This window comes from Enoplosus armatus, chromosome 18, assembly GCF_043641665.1.
Source record: "Enoplosus armatus isolate fEnoArm2 chromosome 18, fEnoArm2.hap1, whole genome shotgun sequence".
Taxonomy (NCBI): domain Eukaryota; kingdom Metazoa; phylum Chordata; class Actinopteri; order Centrarchiformes; family Enoplosidae; genus Enoplosus; species Enoplosus armatus.
The window spans coordinates 12129648-12153119 of NC_092197.1; the positions used below are offsets into that span (position 1 = coordinate 12129648).

General features: G+C 41.5%; 1 protein-coding gene across 1 annotated transcript in view; it reads right to left on the reverse strand.

The window, feature by feature from the left end:
• Positions 1 to 23472, reverse strand: part of strbp (spermatid perinuclear RNA binding protein) — a 70748-nt gene that overhangs the window by 14273 nt on the left and 33003 nt on the right. Inside the window, exons 3-8 of the mRNA XM_070924145.1 lie at positions 15962 to 16155; positions 7431 to 7693; positions 6481 to 6649; positions 3655 to 3919; positions 898 to 1010; positions 1 to 6 (exon numbers count right to left, since the gene is read on the reverse strand). The exon at positions 1 to 6 is cut by the window's left edge and continues 90 nt beyond it. Coding sequence (XP_070780246.1) covers positions 1 to 6; positions 898 to 1010; positions 3655 to 3919; positions 6481 to 6649; positions 7431 to 7693; positions 15962 to 15964 — 819 coding nt within the window. The 5' untranslated portion in view covers positions 15965 to 16155. The remainder of the gene's footprint in view (positions 7 to 897; positions 1011 to 3654; positions 3920 to 6480; positions 6650 to 7430; positions 7694 to 15961; positions 16156 to 23472) is intronic.

Here is a 23472-nt window from a genome sequence, read left to right on the forward strand (position 1 = left end):
TCGAGCCTAAGAGAGATAGAGGGACGGAGAGACGGGAGAAGAGGGAAAGACACAGGGGGTGCAAGACGGAAGATTAAGCAGAAAGAGGGAGGAAGGGAACAAATTGAGTGCAGGGGGAGTGGTATTTGTGCAAACACATACAGATACACACATACAGCGTGCTTTACACCACAAAGAAATAATGAAGTGATTGTATCTAAAACGCTGCATGAGTTCCCCACAGAGAATGAATGTCCTTATCCTTAGTTATGTTTAAGACACTTAACATTTCACTAAAACAACTTTTCTCAATTTCTCTACATTCTGAACTTGTACAATGTTTTTTTTTGTCAGTAAGGTAAGTGAGTTGGGAGATAGATGGGGGAGGGTATGGGAGGGGAATCAAAGGGAAGCATTGACATAATGTACAGAGCAGGCAGGTTCACATGATAGCCAAAAAAGAAAAACAAGTATCAACCATTGCTTTTGTAGCCTTACGATTCTTCTTACATTCATCTTTTTTTCCAGTTTATACACAGTGGGTGGCGTGCAACATTGTATGTATAACAAAAATACACTTTTTGGGAGAATCTGAAAGAATAGTGAAGTGTAATATTTGGCAATTTCTGTTCATGACGTTGTAAAACAACATCCTGCAAACTGTAGATGAGAGTTTAAAGACATGTTTATCAGCCATATTGCTGTAATTATTAGAGAATTTGCAATAATTCTAACATATGAATTAAAATTGATTTGAGCAAAAATGTGTAATTTTTCCATTGTATTTGTGATTAGTCTAAACTGAGAGGGGATAATAAGCGCCACAGTATGAGCTGACAGTGAGTGTATTCCCTCTGGATGAATCGTCAGGCTACAATAAGCATCGGGCAGGAAGACAGGAAGTGAGTGGGTGCCGACCTGGAACCACTTGGCGTGTCGCAGCGCTGCCAGGGCCAACAGACATCTGTGTCTATCCAGCACCTCCCCCTCCTCCTCCTCAGCCTCCACTCTCTGCGCAGCAGCACCCAACACTGCCACAAAACAATAACAACCCAATATAGAGAACGTGAAACACACACACATCATGTCTGAGTGTGTGTGTTTTGAATTTTTGCGTGTATGAATGTATGCAGACACACTTGAAGAAATCGCGTGTGAATGCACACATACACACACACATGCATGGATATTTTGGTACATACAAGGTGCTTTTCATGCCATAAAGTTGTTCCTCTCCTTGTAGAAAGTGCTGACTCTCTACAGTTAACAGATCTGTGATGAATGCCCGTAAAAAAAACATCCTCACTCTTTAAACGGTGTGTCATTTTCAACACTGTGAGCAGTCTAACATGTGTTAACTGCATCACATGTTGACATCCTTACCACATAGTAATACAGGATGCACTGTCCCTCACATATATATGTGTTGAAAATTACACACACTGTTCAACAGTGATTTAGTAGTTTACATCCATCAAGTCACTGACAAATCAGTGAAAGGGAGAGCAACCGGGGTCACAAGACAGGAGACAACTTTGTGGGATGGAGAGCCCCCCACAGACATACACCAAACAAATACCTAAGGAGTGTTTGATTTAATGTGTGGGCATTGTTGGGATGCACACATTTCCCTGTGCCCAGCAAGGCAAATCAATCTCTCCTTTATGTATTTGAAGAGGATTTCATTTATTTTGATCCAGTCTGCGCCAGGCAGGAGTCAAAATAGGAGTTTATTTTCCTTCTGGATTACTTAAGGCGCACTTGATTTCGCAGACTCGCAGAGAAATGGTGCAGGAGGAAGCAATTCAACACCCTGTCTGGGAAAACACAGAATCAAGCGCTCCTAAAGTAGAACTGAAAAGAAAAGAAAAAAAAATCTAAGATAGTTTGACCCAGTCTCAGACAAACACAACACAGGAGGGATCAAGGCAGGGTTTAGTCAGAGCATCGTGGTTGGTAGAAGAGGAGCATTCTTATGCTATGCTTTATATGTAAGCGTTTGATTCATGCCGCCCAACATACACCAGGGTGGTTGAGTTCCTATACACTCACCCATTCTGCTACTTGAGAATCAAAATCTATGATATGTAAGGCGAGCTGAATCAAACGCAGCTGTGTATGAAGGAGTGCGGTTACATGGGGTTTCCAAAGAGGGTTTATTGTGTGCGGGACCTAGTGGAAGTGATATAAAACACACTAAAGAGCCCTTTGGGTCTCTATCAAAACACAACAAGGTAAATATTTTCCTCTTCACTCTCCCATATAAAAAAATCCTTCCCTCAAGAGGAATTAAGTTGAAATGTCAAATATGGCAGCAGCACGAGAACACCTATCTCACATTATCCGTGAACTCATCTGGCTGTTATTGCAGCGTAGCTTTTCCTCTTGACTAATGCATGCAGCGGTGTGTATTTGTGTTTCTGAGTGATGTATAATGGTGTATCTAAAGGTCTGTCAGAGCGATCCCAGCTGCATGTGGGGCCGCTCTGCTGCTGGCGGATCATTATAGTCTTTCTCCTCTCGCTTGTCCTCCCACTGCTCTCTCAAACGCTCAGCGCTCTTCTTTTATCATTATCTCCTTCTGTGTTGTCCGATTTTAAAAAATTCCCTTTGCTATCGTGTCTCCTCTAATTTACTGTCACTGCACCCTCCCCTCCCTCTGTGACCACACAGGGCAGCGAGCTGTGTCTGAGCTTAAAGAGCATGCATGCAATATGTGTGCATAGATGGAAGCGCAACTTATATCAAATTCAATACCAAAGACAGAACTTAATGAAACATGGGAATCCAAGTGGATAGCTCTTTCTCTATACTGTGTGTGCCATGTTTTGCATGAGTTTGTGTGTCTTTTAGAGATAGTTCACGCTAATAGGTTGCTAATAAAGTTCTGACCAGGAAGGAGCAGCCATAGTTTTAAGAGCGCTAGATGCGTTGGATAACACCATTGGTATTTGTGCCTGTCGATGCATGTGTTAATGTGTGAAAGTATTACACCTTGCCTTTAAAGATGTGATCCTATTAGACAGACTGGCCCACATCTCTCAACCTCCAACGGGTGCCTGATGAAATCTGAGCGATTAGACATCCACTGTGACAGGTATCTTTATCCTTCAGGTACGATATATGTGTGCGTGCATGGCTTCCTTCATGCGGTTGCATGTCTGTGTGCTCTTCTTCTTGCCAGAGAGAGAGAAAACACGAGCGCTTGTCTCCATCTTGCCGTGGCACGTGGCATGATGTACGGCTAACCTCCGTGCTATCTCTCATCCCTGCCTGAGACCTGAGTGCCTAGTTGGACGGGAGCCACGGGATGGATGGGCAGCTTGCTACAGCTCAGTTATTGATTTCACTGGCCTGCTGGCCTCGCTCTCCCGTCCCACCTCCCACAACCAATTATAACCAGTTCCTGCTACCCATGAAAACGGGATGGGGGATGGGGAGGGAAGATTGTTATTAGACTGAACACGAGTTCAATTCAACGACTTGTTCCTGTGTTTTTCAGCTCTGGTTTGTCTCCTGCACCTGTCTTGTCTTGTATATGAGGTCAAACCTCTTGTTTTAGAGAAATAAAAACAATTTATTTTATAACATACTAACACAACATAAATCTAAATTGAGTGTGTGGACTGAGAAAGGGGGAAAAACTTGTGTGTCTTCCCATCTCTGTGTTCCTACCTTGCCCATTCTTCTTCTCCTGCTCCTCCTCTTCATCCTCCACCACTTCCTCCTCCTCCTCCTCCTCCTCCTCCTGCTTCTGCTCCTCTCCTTCCTCCCCATTCTCCAACTCCTCCTCTTCCTCCTCCTCTTCTTCCTCATCTTCCCTCATGGCTGGTGAGGTGAGGGTAATCGTCAGCGTGAGTTTGGGCTCTGTCGTAGTTCGTACCAAGATGGCCGCCTCGGGCAAGGAGCTTGTGACCTCATATTTCTCTTCTGTCAGCTTCTGTCATGCGTCAAACAGACATAACTGGGTGGTCAGAGGCCAAGGTCACAACATGACTCAGTGCAGATGAAAAAGGAGAAGAAGCTAAATGTATCTGAGCTCGCTGCTGCTTCCAAACGCTGCAGCAACATCACCGGGTATGACAGGAGGAGTATTAAGTAAATAATGTGCATGAGAAAAAATGTAAAGAGATGACAAACTGATCAGCCTTACTGATATCAGATCTCTTGATATTTCCAAAGAGAGCTATTTTGAGCCCCAGGATGTTACTGACGTCCTGAACTAAAGCAGCATTTTTAAATTAGATAGATAATAGAGAAGTATCTCTAGCTTGCTTGTCCCCACATCATAATGGGCAAAAACACAGACTTTGTTTTAAAAAGTCACATTTGTACCAACACTACAGCATCTATATCAATCACACTCATGAAAACAACCAAGTGAATAAAGGACACTGAATGCATTCTGTGAACAGATACTAAAATTTTAAAGTAAAGCCGCCAAAAAGAAATAAAAACTAAAGACTAAACAAAGAAAAGTGACTGAAAATTTTGCCTCTGCTGATGATGAAAGAAGAAGAAAACATCATCATCATTGGACAGAGGATATCTAATTGACCGTAATATTTTAAAACAGGTGTATTAGGTCCAATTATATTAACATAAACAATTAATATAACAACATTATATTGTAAAATAAACATTATATTAACTAATTATGAAAAGCTGTCCAGATGCATTTGATGAGAAAAATCATGATGTAAAGATGTAAGTATGATAGCCAGTACAAGCTGTACGTTGTAATGATCTTGTGTGTGTGTTTGTGTGTGTGTGTGTGTGTGTGTGTGTGTTTATGTGTCTACCTCCATTGTTTCTCACTGCCACATATCCATTTGTGAAATTGTCTATGTGCATGTACACTATGCTTCATTCAGCCCCCATTCTGCAGGAATCAATTACTGCTGACCTCTGTGGTCAGGACTGACAAGTGCCAATGATAATGAATTCATGTCAGTACACACAGCGGCCACATTTGTTACTTGATACACACGTGCATGTAAGCACACATGTGCCTACACACAAAAAACGAATGGAATAACGATCAACAACAACAACAAACTGCAGTCTCGCCTACCAAGACACTTAAACAAATGAGCACACGTCAACACACACAAAAGCATATGAAGTCCATAAGTCAAGGAGTGGCCCTGAGGAAGCATTTGTGTAGTTGTATCTAGCATATGCTGCTCTTGCTCTATTTGCTAGTGGACTATGTGTATGTGTGCGTGCTTGCATTATTTATGTTTTTGGGCAATAAACCTGTGATCCAGTCACATTATGGGGACTCTATGGGGGAAAAACTCCTCACAAGGTTCATCACTTATTTTAGGGTTAAGACGTATTTTTGGGGGATTTAGTTAAGATAGGATTAAGTTTAGGTTAAGATTAAGGTAAGGATTGGGGTTAGTTACAGTATGTGGCAGTTCTGGTTAGTCATAATGCACAATGCAAGTCAATGCAAGCTTCTTGTAAGTGACAAAAACAAGTGTGTGTGTGTGTTTGTGTATGTTTGTGTGTTTCTGACACTGCTTAAGTGAGCAGTGAGTCGCAGAGGGCCCATCTACATCCCATTTGGCTCTGATGAGAAAAGCAGAATCTCTGGTCACTGGGCCAAGACATTAGATTACCTCCCTGCACACACACACACACACACACACACACACACACACACACACACACACACACACACACACACACACACACACACACACACACACACACACACTTTTCCTTCCTGTCGTTCTCTCTCTCACATCATTTAACTGCTAAAGAGAAGGAGCAGAGGAGAGGCATAGGGACAGAATTTATTCATTGAGTAATTTCGGTACTAGCCGGCCAGGTTGGGGAGTTTTTACCACTTTCATTGTTATTACTAAATACTTTCCTCCCTTCTAACAGATTTTTAATGAATGCAAAAGTTCACCTGGCTGCCACAATATATATCTGTTTATATAAAGAATTTACAAGGAGGACTCTAATCGCCAGAGCTAAATATGGGCTGAAAAAGGTAGAATACAATTGAATTTAACATTACAAGTTCAAGAGTCACTGGATATTTGTGTGTACTGTAGATATCAGAGTGTTTGGCATGTATGTGTGTGTAACGTCAGGAGCTTAATTTCTGTGCCATGACTTGTTAATGAGGAAACATGACACTGAGGTAGTGACGAGAGTATTAATCACACATGACTCAAGCATACTAAAACACCTCTCAACTTCTGACTTGACGATATTGGTGTCTTGCGGACTTGCCAACACTCAGGACACTTCTCCTTACACTTACACATCAACTTACACACACACGCACATAGCAGCAAGAGTTAGAAAATTCAAGCAGAAATGCTCATACAATGTGATATCCCAATAGTTTAATTTCCGACATTGGAGAGGACTGTAAAAAATAAAAAATATAACTTTCTTGGATTTAATTTGGCAGACTATGATATCACTGAAGGTTTGATGCAAGGCTAAGATGCAATTGTGTTGGTGTGTGTCTCTAACCTCTATCTGTGTGGGTAAATTGTGACAGACAGTGTCCAGCAGTGTCTGTGTGGGTTTGTCTCTACACATCAGCACGAGCTCCAGGTCCATGTCGCCTTTGATCAGGAGGCCTTTGGCCACCAGGCCGATCCTCATCACTCCACACAGCACGCCACCACTGCTGGGCTCTCTGTTTTTAAAGAAAAATAAACGACAAGGAACATTCGTATCTTATATGGTTTTTAACTGTAAGGACATACACATTTCAATTTACAGCTGAAAAATCTTCACCCCTTTTTAAAAAAAAAAGAATGTTCCTGCTACTCATGAAAACAGAATGAACACAATACTATAGAAACATAAAAGGAAAATTACTTTGTGTACTTGTAAGAAACGCATTATCACCACTCATATTTCATACTTAATCCTAATTTTAATTTCATGTCTAATAAATCACTCTGCAGGCAAAACGTCTTGTTAATTTTGTCAGTGTCAAAGAATATTTTAATATGTATCAATAGTTTCTGTAATCTTTGGTAAGTACCTATATGATTAAAGGATTAAAATACAAGGTGCCAGTTAAGATTGCAAAATAAGATCCGACAAGGCAATTCGAGACCTTAATGAGAAGTAGTGAACCCTTAATAAAAAGATTCATGAAGATAGCCGACCATGAAGACTGTGCCCAGAGATTGTCAAGTGGTTAAGTTCACTTCCTCTGGAGCCAAACATGCTCCTCTCTGCAAGATAGTGAATAAGCGTATTTCCCCAAAATTAAATTAAAACTATGCCTTTAACATTTTGGGTCAGACAAAACAAGAAAGAGGACGTCACCTCCAATGTCATGTCAAGTTTCTGACACTTTATAGACTAAATAATCAATCCATTCATTAAAAAAAAGAGAGAGAAATTAATTGAGAAGAAAAAACAAACATTAGTTGCAGCTCCACTATGCATCACTACTACTCTACCTGTAACTGTCACTGGAGTCCTCAGTTTTGTCACTGGGCTCATCGCCAGGATCGTCCTCCTCTGTGCTGTCTGCTGGTAGGCTGTCGACCTGGCTGTTGATGTCGCTGCTGCTCTGATCCAGCCAATCGGAGACGTGTTTGAGGGCGCACTCGACAGTGGACACCAGCGTCTGAACGGCTTCCAGCTCCTGAGAGGAGGGGTAGATGGTAGAGTGCTTCGCCATGACGTGGCGGTCATCGTTACTGAAGGAACGGAAGGACCTCTGGAATGGAAAGAAGGATGAAAAATAAACAGAAATCAAATTTAGTGCATTATGATTAAAACTGACAGGAAACACAAAGAAACCTAAATCGCATACCTTTACACACACACAGACACATTCTCCCTGTCTTTGTCTACAGCAAGGGCACCACTGGAGAGAGGTTTTCAACTACAGATTGAGGTTTAATCCATCAAATCGAGGTTTGGTCAGCCTGTTGGGGACTGACTTACAAAATTTAAAACAACACACACACACACACACACACACCACAACCGAACAGCAAAAAACTAATTCAAGACAAACACACAAGGCACCCCCTGCCACTTACTGTCCCACCAAGCATGAGTGTGTGTGTGATGAGTGTGTGTGTGATGAGGGTGTGTTGCTTTCATGCAGACTGGATCTAGAGCTCTTCTATTGGTAGGAAATCAATTCTTGACTCAGTGACAGCTCCCATTTAATGGCACTGACCCTGACACGCATATATGCACACATGCACATATACACACAGCTATCACATATTCATCTGACCACCATTCTCATATCCTTTCCACCTGTCCTAATTCAATCAGATATTCCGGCCTTGGGAATTTATGTCAGCTCTTCTGTCTTTCTCATTTGTTGCTTCTTACTCTCTGGGAGGTATAAGGAGGAAAACTACAGAAGGAGGAGATCAGGTGGGAGGCATCAGACGGGGGGTGGGGGGGTGGGGGGGGTTAGCAGAGAGGAGAGTAAACAACAGATAATAGAAGCCAAGGAGGAAGAGAATAGATGACAGCAGAAGAGGGCTCTGGGAACTGTACTGAAATAAGTGGTTGCAGGAGGGGAGGCTGAATTCAAAGACAAATGGAAAAGAGAGATGAAGGAGAGGAGCAGGTGTAACTGAGGCGTTTGTGATTCCCACTCTGCCATTAATACGGCCCAGATGGGTCCCTGTGCTTACACGCATTCATATGAAAACACCTTATAAATTGTATGTCAGTTGTTTACATCTTTTCATGTGTCATAGCAGTCAGTGGGTGGTTGTTAAGTGGCTACATGTTGAATGGAAAGCACTTTGTTATGTTAGAGATGACTGTATTTAAACATCGGACCATTAAGTATTAATTAACTGATATAGCTGTAATGTAAATGTAAAACTTAACTTACAAACAGATGATGCGATAACCCTTTGCAAACATAATGACAATATAATCCATCATCAAACCATAACATTTGCAGCAATACACATAATGTCAATTCTCTGGGGCAACTGTATAATTAACAATAGAAATACTGTACAGACAGATAATTAATATACATTAATATATATTACAACGCTTGTCACAACACATTATTTCATACTAATTCCTCAGTGCTTCTATGGCTAGCAGTAACACCACTTCCTTTGTACCCTTTATTTTAATTCTCTTTTCTATCTGCATTATATTTGTGTTATTATATACATAAGAAAGTTTGAAGTCACTGCAGCTTTGATGTCTTTTTCTTCTTCACTGGCTTGATAACTGTAGTTTAGCTTTGCTGTATCTGGCTTTTTGTCTCTTTCACTTTCTCTTTTTGTCTCTCTCTTTCTTTCCATTCCATCTTTATTCTTTTTTGGTAGAATATAAGCATTTTATATCTAAAACAACTAAGATTACGAGGTATTGTTTGCATCATCCCTTGGTAACGTGGCTCTGAAGGATGAGGTTCATTTTTAAGCATTAGAGGTTATCACACCACGCTGGGAAGCCTGAGGTACGTAACCCAGTTCAACATGAGGAGGCTGCTCTCAACAAGCTGCTTATCTCAAAGACCCACATTTTCCTTTATTCGCTACACACATCCACTCAAAGAGAAACACACACCAGGCATGCTAACTAACACACACACACACACACACACACACACACACACACACACACACACACACACACACACACACACACACACACACACACACACACACACACACACAGAGGAGAGATGACCTTTTCGGAGTAGTATGGATAGTGTAGTTTGAGCACTACTATCAACCTACTTGAGATCTAAGGACCAACCACACACACTTTCACATGCAAAAAAAACACACACACACACACACACACACACACACACACACACACACACACACACACACACACACACACACACACACACACACACACACACACACACACTTCATCCACATTCCTAATTGAACTGGTGACATTCTCTTTCAGCAGACTGAGTGAGATAAAGCCATTAACAGAAAGGAGGACAAGCACTACACAGTAACTGCAGCCTCACAGCCTGTGTAGCTCAGTATGTAGAGTGAGGCACAAACATTTGGCAGGGCTGCACACTCCGATCCCGCTGGAACTGTGATTCTCCAACACTTTGGCAAAGGCACACCGGAGTGACACGGAGTGAATTTAGATATGAGCTCGACAAAAATATGCAAGTATTAAAAAATCTATGCAATCTGGTTTCTGAACATTATCATGTCTTATTGTGATTACCATGACATGCATGGCTTCATTTGACATTTTCAGGAAATCAATACTTTTATGTGACTTGTTTTCAATAGATCTGTCTGTCAAAAATATTAAGCCTCCTTCCTTTAGAGGGACAACATAGGCAACAGCACACAAATACAGTTTCAATTTTACTAATGCAATTACTTGAGTGACAGAAAATTAAGACTGTGACTTATTAATAAATAACTGAAATATGGAGATTTCCTGCTTGTGTTATCTTTGGGTTTGGACTGTTGGTTGAACAAAACAAAATAAATGTGATGGTGCATTTTACACTAATTTGTGACCAATTGAAAAATCATTAGTCAGATTAAAAGATATTAAAAATACTTATTAATGAACATTGAGAAAATCACTGTCCCTTTCACTGTCTCTAAGTGATGTTTTGCCTCTTGTCTTTATAGAGAACATGTTACATTTTGGCTTCAGCAAAAGGTATTGCACAAAAAAAGGTGATAACTGTGTATGTGTACCTACATGCACGCGTGCAATAATGTGCGTGTCTTTATATTTGTGTGCCTTCTCAGAGCAGTGTTTAACAGACCAACAGTCAAAGGTTTTATGAGCCGTTGCTAATGGGAGCCTCTGCAGCCATAAACCACACTGCGTAGAGAGAGAGTGTCTATGTATCTGTGTGTGTTTGTGTGTGTGTCCGTACTACTCGACTATGGGGGAGTTGTTGCCCGGCCGCTCTGATCACCATGTAAATCAGAGCAGTTAAGGTGGACTCACTGACAGGAATGGACCTCCTAGGCCAGCATGTGCCCAGATAATGTTGCAGACATTTAGACAAGTGACACGATGAGTAAGCTACTGTAGCAGAGATAGGAACACTAATTAAATGTTTTTTCATAACGTTCTTCAAATTTAATGAAAAAAAAACAACAACTTTTTGATCAAAATGATTTTAAATTGTTGCACTTTCTTAGAAAAACAACGTAACAAAATAAAAACTGAAAAAAACTGTTTGTGGGCATCAGTATTACACATTTAATGCTGGAAGTGCTCTGTGTTGAAACAGCTTAAGTTGCTCTCATGCCCTCTTCACAAGCTGGTTATATATACACACACACATTCAATCTGTTAGAGACAACACCTTGGTTGTCCTTGAATCCACCCTGACTGGCACTTAACCTAAAGGTCAATTGCACAATATGTCTTCCTGTCCAAGTGTGTGCGTGTGTGAGCGAGAGCAAAATAAATCATAAATGATGGTTAAGTCACAAAGGATCTCCATCCAGATGCCTGTAACAAACCCCCAGTGTCACTGACACAAAATTAGACTGTGTCCAATTTCAGCACATTGACCTTAAGCTGATCCTTGGACGGTGAAAATTAAGTTGAGGTTGCCAGGCCAAAGTTAATACTGCTATGTCTCCAAATATATCATGCTCAAATTAATTTTGATTTGATAGATTAATGGCTGTAAAAAATAACACAGTAACAACTCTATAACAAAGTGTGCTGGGGCAAGAAATGCGAGCCATTAAGACGATCAGACAGGTTGTAAACAAGCCAATAGTTTAGCGAAATTATCTAAACCACTTTGTTTGGGGCTACAACTGAAAGTGAACACACACAGAAAGGTCAGAAATACTAATAATTGGCTAATCTGAAATGTCTGAAAATAACACCAGAATTATCCTTTAACATCTCCAAGGATAAAATTACCTTACTGGTTGACACATTTCCATTTCCTGGTAGGCTGTTTAATCTCTTCTTTTTCCTTCTATAGCACTTTCTGAATCCTGCTAGTACCCATTAATGTTATTAGTAATAATGGTTTAGTAATGGGACTATGTAGTAAGGATTTTTCTGTACAGCATATCATTAAGTATTATTACAATATTATTTTAGCTCACTGTAGAATGAAAACAAGCCAGGTAAGTGAGTGTTTAAGCATACATTTAGCTCCAAAGAAAATTATTTCACTAAAGCTCAGATATCCAAAACCACTGATAACTTTGTGAAGAGCCAACTATGAATAACACAGAATCTGTGAAATCATATGAGAGGAAAAATCTGTTGCCTGTGATTCCTCCCCCCTACCGAGGAGCCAAAAACAGGCACACACCTGCGACTGGTAAATCCCAGCTGTCTGCAAGCCACCATGCTCTGTGTGTGTGTGTGTGTGTGTGTGTGTGTGTGTGTATATACCTTCACATGCCATTGTTGCATAGTGCTTTTAGACCACACACTTACCAATTACACTCCATTTCATGCTCCAGTGAGGCCGACCGGCTGGTAGGCCCATGTTACATAACCACATTACGCAGCATTTACAATTCGCTGCATACGAAACTAATGTGCACACACACCAACACCAGAAAAACCCTGTACATATCACAGCATATTTGTTAAAAACACACACACTAAACATTAAAATGATGAGTGACATATGCACATAAAACCCTTACAATGAATTACACATATACACACACCTATTACTTCCATCACTTCCATCCACCACCCCCCATTCTGTCCTTAATGCCCTGCAGTAAAACCATTTCAGTTCAAGGTGTTGTGGTTAGACACGCACCCTGTCAGTCGAGGCTACTTCACTTTAGAAGCAGCCGAATCCAATGACTTTCCTCTCCATCGCCGCCTGTCTCTTTCAGTTTCTTCCTGCCTCATCTTGTCTCTCTGTGTCCATCTGCTATAAATTACATGACCCAATGCCAAGGAGGAGACTCACTGGGACGATACCAGCTGTGATCGGAGTGATGCTCTATAGCCATGTCTTTGTTTTGTTTTTTTATGTATTGCCTATTATGTTTAGAGTGCCATTTAGGAACACTGTGTGTGTGTGTGTGTGTGTGTGTGTGTAGTGCGCCTGAGGAGGTGTTTGTGTGCTCTTATTTTTAATAAGTCATGTGCCTAAAGTGCGTGCTGAGAGCTTAGATGACAGCACACACTACAAGGCATTGTGGGGAGACAATGAGCAATGAGGGAGAGAAGAAGATGGCAGAGAAATGGAGGAAGCCTTTCGAAAGTAAACAAACAAGTTCGACCAAAGCTGAGAGATCGGCAGAAGGAGATGCAAGGAGATAAAAACAAACTGGATTTTAATATTTTTAGACAGCTGCAGAAACAAAGGTTTGTTTGTAATAAAGTTGACAGCACAGGCCCCAAAACACCCTCATAGTAAAACTACACCAAAAACCCCAAAAAACAAATCGCCACCCAAAAATAGCATAGGCAAAAACTATTTCAGAAGAGGTGTTTGAGAAAATGTCACACCTCTTTAGTTCAACATGAAACCAAGCAGAGTTGAAGGAGAAAAGAAAATTCAAAAACTTCAAAAACCCATCACAAAATAGGCTAGGAGTGATGGGACAAGCAACACACACACACACACACACACACACAAATAAAAAAAATAAAAAAAACTCAGTGCCGTCTCTGTAACATCCAGCAGCCTAGGGGAGATTGCATTAAAAATTCATTCTGTGATTTATCTGCACTCTGCTTGGCAGGCCTGCCCGCCATACTCCGCTATCCTGTTTTATTGTGCTCTCTTTCTCGCTCTCTCGCGCTGTCTTTCAAATTACCACTTGCATGGAGTCACACATCCACATGACAGCAGGGCACACATCAAAATATATAAGCAAAATCGCATTCACGGCTGCACGACATAGCTGCAAAACAACAAACAGGCCGGCGATGTCAAGCCAGACGTCTCAACTGTCTTGATAAACATGGGATAAAAAAAAAAGGATACATGGAAAAGTAGAACAATATAATACAGGGCAATATTTCAAACATGTCATCATCCTCTGCAAAATTCCCAGCCTGTCTTGTTTCAGCAGGGACGACATTCATCTAAAGTCTGCTGTCATCAATCAAGCTTATAAAGCAGCCTTCAAACTACAGTACCCAGCCTACTTTGTACTAATAGAAGAGATTTTTTTATCTATGCCCTTTGCCCCCTTTAATGTGTCGGCATTGTTTAAAAGGGTTTATGGCCTGCCTATAAAATAATATGACCGGACTGCTAAAAGCCGATGAGCTGATTTTACACTGTTTCTAGGCATACTATCACAATATTGAGTATAGCCACGTCTACATGAGGGAAATACCAGAATACAATAAAATAAACATAAAATCATGTCATATGGAAGAACAGGGAAATGTTCTAATGAAATATGTTTCCCTTTTTCGACAAAAGCTTTTAAAACCTTACTGATTTTTATTTTTTCAAGGCAATTTGGTGATGTCTTTTACTAATTCTTCATCAAAGACAATGAATGTGTTACATTCAATGCAGTATGAGAAGTGGAACCGAAACCACAATATTGTTAAAACTTTCCGCCTGGCGACTTCTGCAGATACTGAATGGTGAACTAATGATGACATGTACAAGGACCGAGCTATGCAACATGATAGACCGATACTAAATTATCAACCCAAAATGTGTGTGTATGTGTGTGTGCATAGGCACAAAAAAAAAGAGGGGATGAAGGTGCAGGCAAACATGTGTATTCATTAAATCCAGAAAGCTCTGAGGGAAGTCGATAAGAAAGAAGCCTTTTGGTGTGTTGTGCGGTTTAACGCCGTGACACTCTCGCCAAGGTCACCCACAGTATTTGCTGCATCACCATAACTCAAGACTAATCACAGTACTGTGTTTGCAAGCTGCGCTCAAACACACACACACACACACACACACACACACACACACACACACTAGTCTCATTACCTCGGTTATTTATGAGCTCAACCATGTGCCCTCTTCTGCTGCGTCCAACCTCAGCACCTTCTGCAACATCTTGTTTTCTCTCAATCATTCGTTTTTCTCCTCCCCTCCTCCCCTCCCCTCCTCCCCTCCCATCATTCTTTCAACCTCCCCTACTAAAACCGCTCTTCCACTCTCCTCATTTTTGTTCCTCCTTTCTCCTCTTGTTCTGGTTTTTTAATAATTCATCTTCTGCTCTCCTCCCCCCTCAGAGAAAAGCTCCCACTGTCACAGGCCAAGACCATTAATCAATCCCTCGTCTCTCTCTCTCTCTCTCTCTACCCCTCTCAGCTCTTAACCTCCCTTTTCTCCCCCGTTTCTCCACTCTACACTTCTCTTTTTGCTTTTCATATCCTTTGTGCCTTTCATCTCTCATGTTTCTGTCCATCATTTATGTTTTTATGGTCTTATCTGCCCCTGCTTGTCATTCTCTCCCTCCACTGTTCTTTGATCTTTTGAGGCACCTTCTCCTCCTAAACAACACAGTAGTTCTTTGCACCTCCTTCCTCCTTCCTCCTAAGGATTCATTCAGCATTAGTGATTGTGCACTGGTAGAAAACCGTAAACCAAGAAAAATGTGAACAGGAACATATTCATTGCATTCGGAGGAAAATCACAAGAAAAGCATCTAGAAAACCTACTGAACGGCCAACAGTATTAGCAGTATTAAACTGTTAATCACTGCTCTCCTTTTCACAATCAGCCTCCATGTCTGTCTTCTACTGTTTCCTTTCGTTGTTCTTCACCTTCTTAACCTCCTCTGTCTCTTTCATTCTTCTGTCCTCTCCTTCTCCTCTTTCCTCAATGAAAACATATAGCCTGCATAGGTAGAGGCATCTCCCGTCTACTCCCCAAGACGCAAAGCTATACACTCCTGTCTGCACTAGCTCTTATCAGGTATCTCTCTTTGACATACACACTCTGTTGTCATGTCTAGAAGGAGTTATCAGATTGAACCCTTACACCCTCCAGTCTGGAGAGTGTGTCCTTACTCTATTGTGGATAACCAGCACCTACAGACAGAGAGTGTATTACCATGCCTGCAGGAGGAGTGGTCGCACGCTTCCTTCCTTCTGACGCCCGCTTCTGGAGTTGCTGGGCGTGTGGGAAGAGGGGGGGAGGGGGAGAGCAGAAGCGAGGTTACCGGTCAGGATGTTGCTGTCACGCCGTTTCCGCTCCTCATGTGCTCCTCTGTCACTCTGGCCACCACTCTACGAGAGGTTGTACTTCTGAGAGATGGAGAGACAGAGAGAGAGAGAGAGAGAGAGAGAGGAGGGGGTTGCTCAGTGCCTCAACAGTTACAGGAGGAAGTGTCAAGGGAAAATTGCAATGCTGCTTCTTTGCTTCCAGATAAAAATGCAAGCAAAGAAGAAATGTTGATTTAATTAATAACTAAATTAATAAAATAACAAAACAGATAAAAACAAGACAGCAGCATGATCATCGTCTAACCAGCATCAACCCACTTCACACTCAACCTGCATCTGTCTAACTCTGCAGAACCCAACCCACCCACACCTCAGACCTCTCTCTCTCTCTCTCTCTCTCTCACACACTCACACACACACACACATGGTTTTCTATGCAGGGGGGCAGTCCATGTCCTTGAGTAAAAGATCTGACAAAATGGCTGATCGGCTGGCAACCCATGTGGAGATAGACATGGTCACACACACACACACACACACACACACACACACACACACACACACACACACACACACACACACACACACACACACACACACACACACACTAGCATGCACACAGGCCTTCATTCATTTTTCATGAGCTGGCAGGGTTCTGAGGGAGGGGGATGAAATACAAACATGTACTTGTTTTCATACACTGGGTTACACACTTAAGACTAACACACCATCCTCCATTCACACACACAGACACACACGCACGCACATACATTCAAACTAGTTGACAGACTACATGTAAACTGCTCTTTCTTCTGTTCTTCTGGCAAAAGACACACAAGACCATAAATGAACGTGTCACTAGATTCAAATAGAGTATACATGATGATTTTTTTATAGTATGATATATATACATATATATGTATATACATATACACATAAGCAGTAGCAAAATTGTGTGAAAGAGTTATTATGGGATTTCTACTTTCCTCTAAAATACTATGTTTTACTATAAAGCACTACAGATTCAGGCAATGATGAACAGTAGAGAGGGTGACAGGAAACAAATGGAGAGAAAAGGGAATGACAAAACTCAGGAGCTGGACATAAAATGACAGTGTTTAGTGCTTGGCGGGGGCTGCACCATTGTGCTACAGAGTGCTCCTTCCAATACAATGTGTGGCAGTAATGGTTCTAACCTTATAGGTTTTTATTCCTTTCACTGAACAAAAAAACTGAGGTGACAGTAAAGTAATACTAAAAAAAATGATGTAAAGGCTTTATAGGAACTCAGAATACACAGAATGAAACCAATAAAAATCAATTAATGGAAATTATGGCTTTCCATGGCTTTTCATGAAAATCATGAACTCTTAATGAGTTCATGGTTTTCTTAAAAAAGTGAATTAATTGTAACTGCAGCCTTGAACTTAATTATTGTGACTTCTACATTTAGCTCATCTTAGGGCTCCATAAAGTAAACTACACATCTGCTGTTGGTATGAAAACACCAGTTTTATCAGTGCAGAGCAAGCCGAGGTGAACAGATACACAACGTTCCTATTCACAACATGAAATGTCAACAGTATCATCGCTGACAGTACACAGACGCATCTGGTCACACTCAAACCAGAGCAATGACATTTATAGAGCTGTGCTTGTCTGCGTGTGTTCACACAAGAGTGTATAAGATGATTTCTCAAAGGTCGTCCAGATTCAGGGGTTGGCTGTTCAAGTAGGAAAATGCAGTAGTGTAAATTTCATTGATGCAAACTGTGACAAAATGTTTCCATGACAGTGGTGAGATGACAAGACCAAAAAAACAAAACAAAAAAAAACAAACTGATTCCTGATTTGATTCCTCTCTTCCAACCGTTCTGATTCACACTCCAATCCCGAAGGTGGAACCTTCTGTAGAAGCCCTAATTTGTACAGAGTCGATGTGGTTGGCCAATTACATGCTAGCTAAGCCTGATTGGTTGTTTGATTCAGACCAAAACCCAGTTTACAATGACATAAAACAGCAAATCCTCTCTTTGGAGAAGCTGGAACAAACAAATGGCTGCCATTTTTGCTTGAAAAATGACTGAAATGATTAATTGATTATCAAAATATAGCAGCAGAAATAAAGTAGAGGTAGTTAAGAAGTAGGAGATTAATTGTTTCAGCTCCGAGAAATAGCCTCCAAAATGAACACTGTTGTGTCAGTGCGTCATTACTGCATTTGAGTTTGATCTGCCAAACCCCAAATCTCTGAGAAATTAGATTAAGCAGGCACTGCACTGATATTGGAATCAATACAGACATTCATGGGGAAGAAAGTACACATGCATCCATTAAAGTCCATTACAGACACCAGACGGTATATCTCTGCTCTCTGCTGCACCTTGCAGAACTATTATCTGCCGTTTTTCTTTTTATATATATAAATAAACAGTGTCTCAACATAGTGTCTATGTTGAGTATCTCATCATCTTGAGGCTACATACATCCAGGGTTCTATCTGGATGCTGTCAGGGGACAGAAAAGATAAACACACATGTGATTGTTGGTCTCTCCTGGAGTAGACCTGTTGGGGCATTGAACTGTGGTGATGCTGCAGCCTCTCGGTGAAAGCTCGGTGGGATCCAGAGCAAGAGAGGGAACAATGCAGTGAGTAGTTAGAGGAAAGAAAACTGGAGAGAATGGGAAATGAGCATGAACGGGAGCAAGCAGGACGAGGAGAGAGGGCACAAGAGGCAAAGAGCGAAACTATAAGGAGAACACAAAGTGGTTTGAGGGGACAGAGGGGAATCGGATAAACAGCAACCACAGATATTGAGCTGGCCCCTCGGGCAAACAGACTTCACCAGAGGCTGCTCCTCATTTTCTCTCCAGCTCTCCCTCTCTAAGCCACTGGCAGCTGGCCTGCCACACTGACAATTACCTCCTCAACACACCTGGCAGCAGCAGTGTCTGCGTCTATGCACTTGTGTTTTGCCAGTTACCTTACAGCCAACACTCCTTGCTGGAGGGGGGGTAAGCTCCCTTCCAACATGGCTTGGCCACTTAGGATTGTATGCACATGATTATAGTGCATGCACACAGACACCGACACCCTGCCAAGAGGCATAATAGCAACGTGCCAGCCCCCCATTCGATTCTCATTATCAGAGCAATTCAACGATAAACAACAACACCAATTCCCCCCTTTGTTTCTCTCTCATGGCACTTTTCTTCTCATTTTTCCTTAATTAAAGTCAAGTGTATGCAAATGAAAAACACACCGTTCATTATGGTTTAAAAATATAATAAAAACAGAATGCCTATGTTGTTTGAATAATATGTGGCCTACAGTATGCCCACCCTCCTCTGTCTCCGACAGGAACTGAGGGCGACTATATGTTCACTTGCACGGCTGCGTGTTGCCTGTACAAACTGGATCTGCCTTTTTGTTCAGAAGTCCTCTTGTGGCTTCATCGTCCTTGGGCTCACACTGACCAATTATTACATTTCTCCCCGCATCCACCCTCCATTTCTATTTGCACACCTCCCACCAGCACCCATTCTCCATTTTTCCTTCTTCTCTCTTATTAACACTATCCTGATGGGTCATTAATGTGTGATTGTGTGTTTTTTCTCCAGAGAAGTGGAGGAGGAGAAAAGGGGACAAACTGGCAGAAGCCTTGCCTCATTAACGCTGGTGGTGGCTGATGGCTTTAAAATGCGCACACACACACACACACACACACACACACACACACAGTCATGTGTGCAGACACCACCACCATCACCTCAATTTGGTTACACAGTTATTGAATATATTTCTCCTAGAAGTTTACGCATATGGGAAAACACACACACACACACAGACACACACACACACACACACACACACACACATCTGTGCCGTGACCTTCCTGCGCCAAGAGTTGGTGATTATATCCCGTTTTCCCTACAGAGAAGAAAGGAATCAGGCAGAGGATAATCAAAACGAGGGATGGGAACTGACTGAAAGATGAAGGAGAGATAGCTGAGCTGGGGGAATCTGCTGAGATGGCTCTGAGCAGCAATTTACACCTTTCTCATCTGATAACCATCAAATAAGATGAGCAGTGGAAGAGACGGAGTGAAGGGAGACAGGGGATTGACAAAAGCCAGAGAGAGTGTGCTAATTAGTGTTGGAGGAGCTTATTTTCCCCATGTATTCCCTTTTAGAGGTTTGGTTATCTGCTTAATATTGCAAATCAGATTATCAGCCTTTCGAATCATTCTGCTTTCGAACTCTGTATAATGCTGTAGACTAATGTATAGTGATTGCAGCACCGTTGGAAATGAAGTGTTTCATCCACCAGCCACAGAGCCAGCAGGATCCCAAGACTTAAGAAACACTGTCATTATTTCACCAGTGAAAGGACCTTCGATGGATGGCTGGTTACATGCCAGAATAGCTGGAGGAGAAATCTAACATTACAGCCACGACCAGAATGACTTATAAAACACCTCAATGTTTTACTGTCACAGAATTAGTATCTTTTTTTTAGGGAGTTAGGGAGTTTTAGAGAACCCCAAAGCTAATGATCTACTATAAAAACCATCTGTAGTGTGATTATAACTGAGAAAGCCTTGGGCCCTGTCCCAGGGAAAAGCTTTCTGCCCCAGTTTTTGGAATAAAATACCATCTCAAAAACAAAGTCCAGACAGAGCACTGATTTACTTTATACAAGCTTGCATCAATGTACGTATTTTACTTTCCACCTTGCTCGTCATCGCCTCCCCGTTATTTCTTTTCATTACTTCAGCGTTAAATTCATTCAGTATGACTTATTTGACACTTAAATCTTGTGGTCTTATACTCAAGCTTCTTGTCTATCAGACATGAGAGCCTTCGTCTCTTCATCTAGCGTTAAAAAAAGCTGATGCTGAGGGACCCTTCATGAGGTAACGGGCTGAAGTACATATGCAGCTCTGTGCATTAGTTCCAGCTCTTGCCCTGCTGTCACATGTCGTACTCTTCTTTTTCTAAACCAACAACTACACAGACGCCTCTATACACTCCAGTGAAGCAGACCTACTGTGAAGCTAATCTTTGCAAAGAAATGAGCAGGTGTAAATGTGGGTGATGTTTCTGGCAGTTAAGTTTGTGTGTTATTTTAGAGCGTGACTCTCTCTTTTCTCTCTCATATAACTATTCCCAGGTCAGGTATTTTAGGGCTCATGAATGCTTTGCACACCAATGCTATTTCTGACCCATGTTTAAACATTCATTATACACCTGAAAGGCTGTTCGTACTGACTTGTGTGTGGCAGGCTCCAGGGTTATTTGTGCCATAATGTTTGCATCTGGACAACATCTGCAAAAGTGTGTGGTAATGAGTTGGACAAACATGCGCACACACACACACACACACACAAGCACACACAAGCACACACAAATAATGGAACTCTTAGGATCAGGTGGCGCACAATAAACAGAATGGATGCAGAATCACGCTCCCATACACCTCTCTCTAGCCACCTCTTTTGCGAAGGAGCATGCATTGTGTAAACAGGTGCTAGTATGCCCGGCTATTTCTCTACTAGAGTGAGACAGCAGGAGGGAGAGAAACAGAGACAGATGGAGAGACAAGTAGTCAGAGACATAGACTGTTACAGGAAGAGAGAGGCTCACTGAGACAGGGAGAGGTGGGAATCGAGAGGTAGAAAAACAGTTTAGTTTTTGACTGCAGAGGAGATAGCGGAGAAAAGCTCCCACATGTTCAAAGGAAACAGTAAAGAAGAGTGTAGTCTCTGTTCTTCTTGAAAATGTAAAAATGCATGGCTGAATTTTGATGAACATTAAGATTCTCTACAAACTCTCTTGTATTTTCTGTCTGTTTCCCACATAAACTTTGTTATTCCTATCCTATCTCTCCTCCAACCTTACAACATCTCATTTCTTCATCTATCTCCTCATTTCTGCTTTTTCTCTTTCATCCTCTCTTGTGCTGCCAATTGTATATCCAGTATAGCAGACTTTAATAGACTAGACTGCAAACAGGCTGTTCAGATTTAATGGTTTTCTTTTAGTTTCTCTCACAGTTTTGCTGATAGTCAGTATGACCTTTGACCTTTGAAACATAAAAAAGTTGCTACCATTAGCACACAGAGAGCAGCAAAGACTACTTGACAGCTGTAGGGTTTTTGTGAACTTCATCAAGGCATATTTTAACAACTATTACAAGCACTACAAATATGCCAACAAAACAATGGATTACATCTTGATAAACAAACATTGAACATCCTGATTTACTTAACTCATTGACAATGACACCGAACAGTTCAGTTATAAAACTTTAGTTTGTGAGGGCTTTTCCTTCCCATAAACAACTGATGTCCTCTCCAGAAATGAACAATAATTTCTTTCTCAGATAAGCACCTACATTTCTTTCCAGATAAGACAGAGGTGAGATTTACACTTACATACCTTTCAAGAATAAATGAAGTATTTCCTTTGCAGATAAGAAGACTTGAGAATAAGAAAAGGACAGTAACAGCCACCAGGGTGTGAAAATGGTGGTGTTTAGTCTAACGAAAGTCTCAAGTTGGGAAAACATGAGAGACACTTCAAAAGGGAAACCTCTTGGATAGATCCATTGTCCTCCTTATGGCTTTAAGGCCAGAGGCAAAGGTTGGACACTCTGACCCCCCTGTTTTTGTGCCATTTGGTGTCTATGTGGAGACCATTTATCCAGATCTGAAGAACATGTGAGAGAAGGTCCAATGGCACTACTGTGGAGGCTGCTGTCAGCATGCCCTGCAGTTAAAGGAAGACAGTGTGTTTCACTGAGAGTTGAGAGATGTGCCTGGATAAGCTGCTTGCTGACTGGGTGTAAGGTTGCCTTAGCTGTTTACTGTGAGGCTTTACTGGCACACATATCGGAGGATATCGTGCCCAATTGCCTGCTCCCAACTTGTGGAAATAACAAATAACCAGCAAGTAATTTAAATATGGGAGGAATGTTTGGCCAGTAGCGCTGACAGGGCCACTACCAAACACTTAATAAATATTAGAGGGGAACGAATCGATGGAAACAAACCAATCTCTGTGAGCAAAGATGTAAAAAAACATCTTTCAGTAGCATCAAGAAGTGCAAGATCACCGACCATCCGTTTTGTGAACGCGGAACTACACTGAGTAGAACCTGTCCCGCCCAAGTTCACAGATACCTGGAACTGCAATGGCGAGATCACCCTTAATTGTTTGTAGGAGAGAAATATCGAAAACAGGCCTCTTGCAAACTCAAAGAGATTTGAGGAAACAATTCTTGTGTTGTGAATCTACCAGCAATAGCAATTAACAAACAAGCAATGCTATATAATCAGTAGATTGCAAGGAACAGAGAGTGGTAGACCAGTGAGAGGCTCCTTTAATGGAAATGT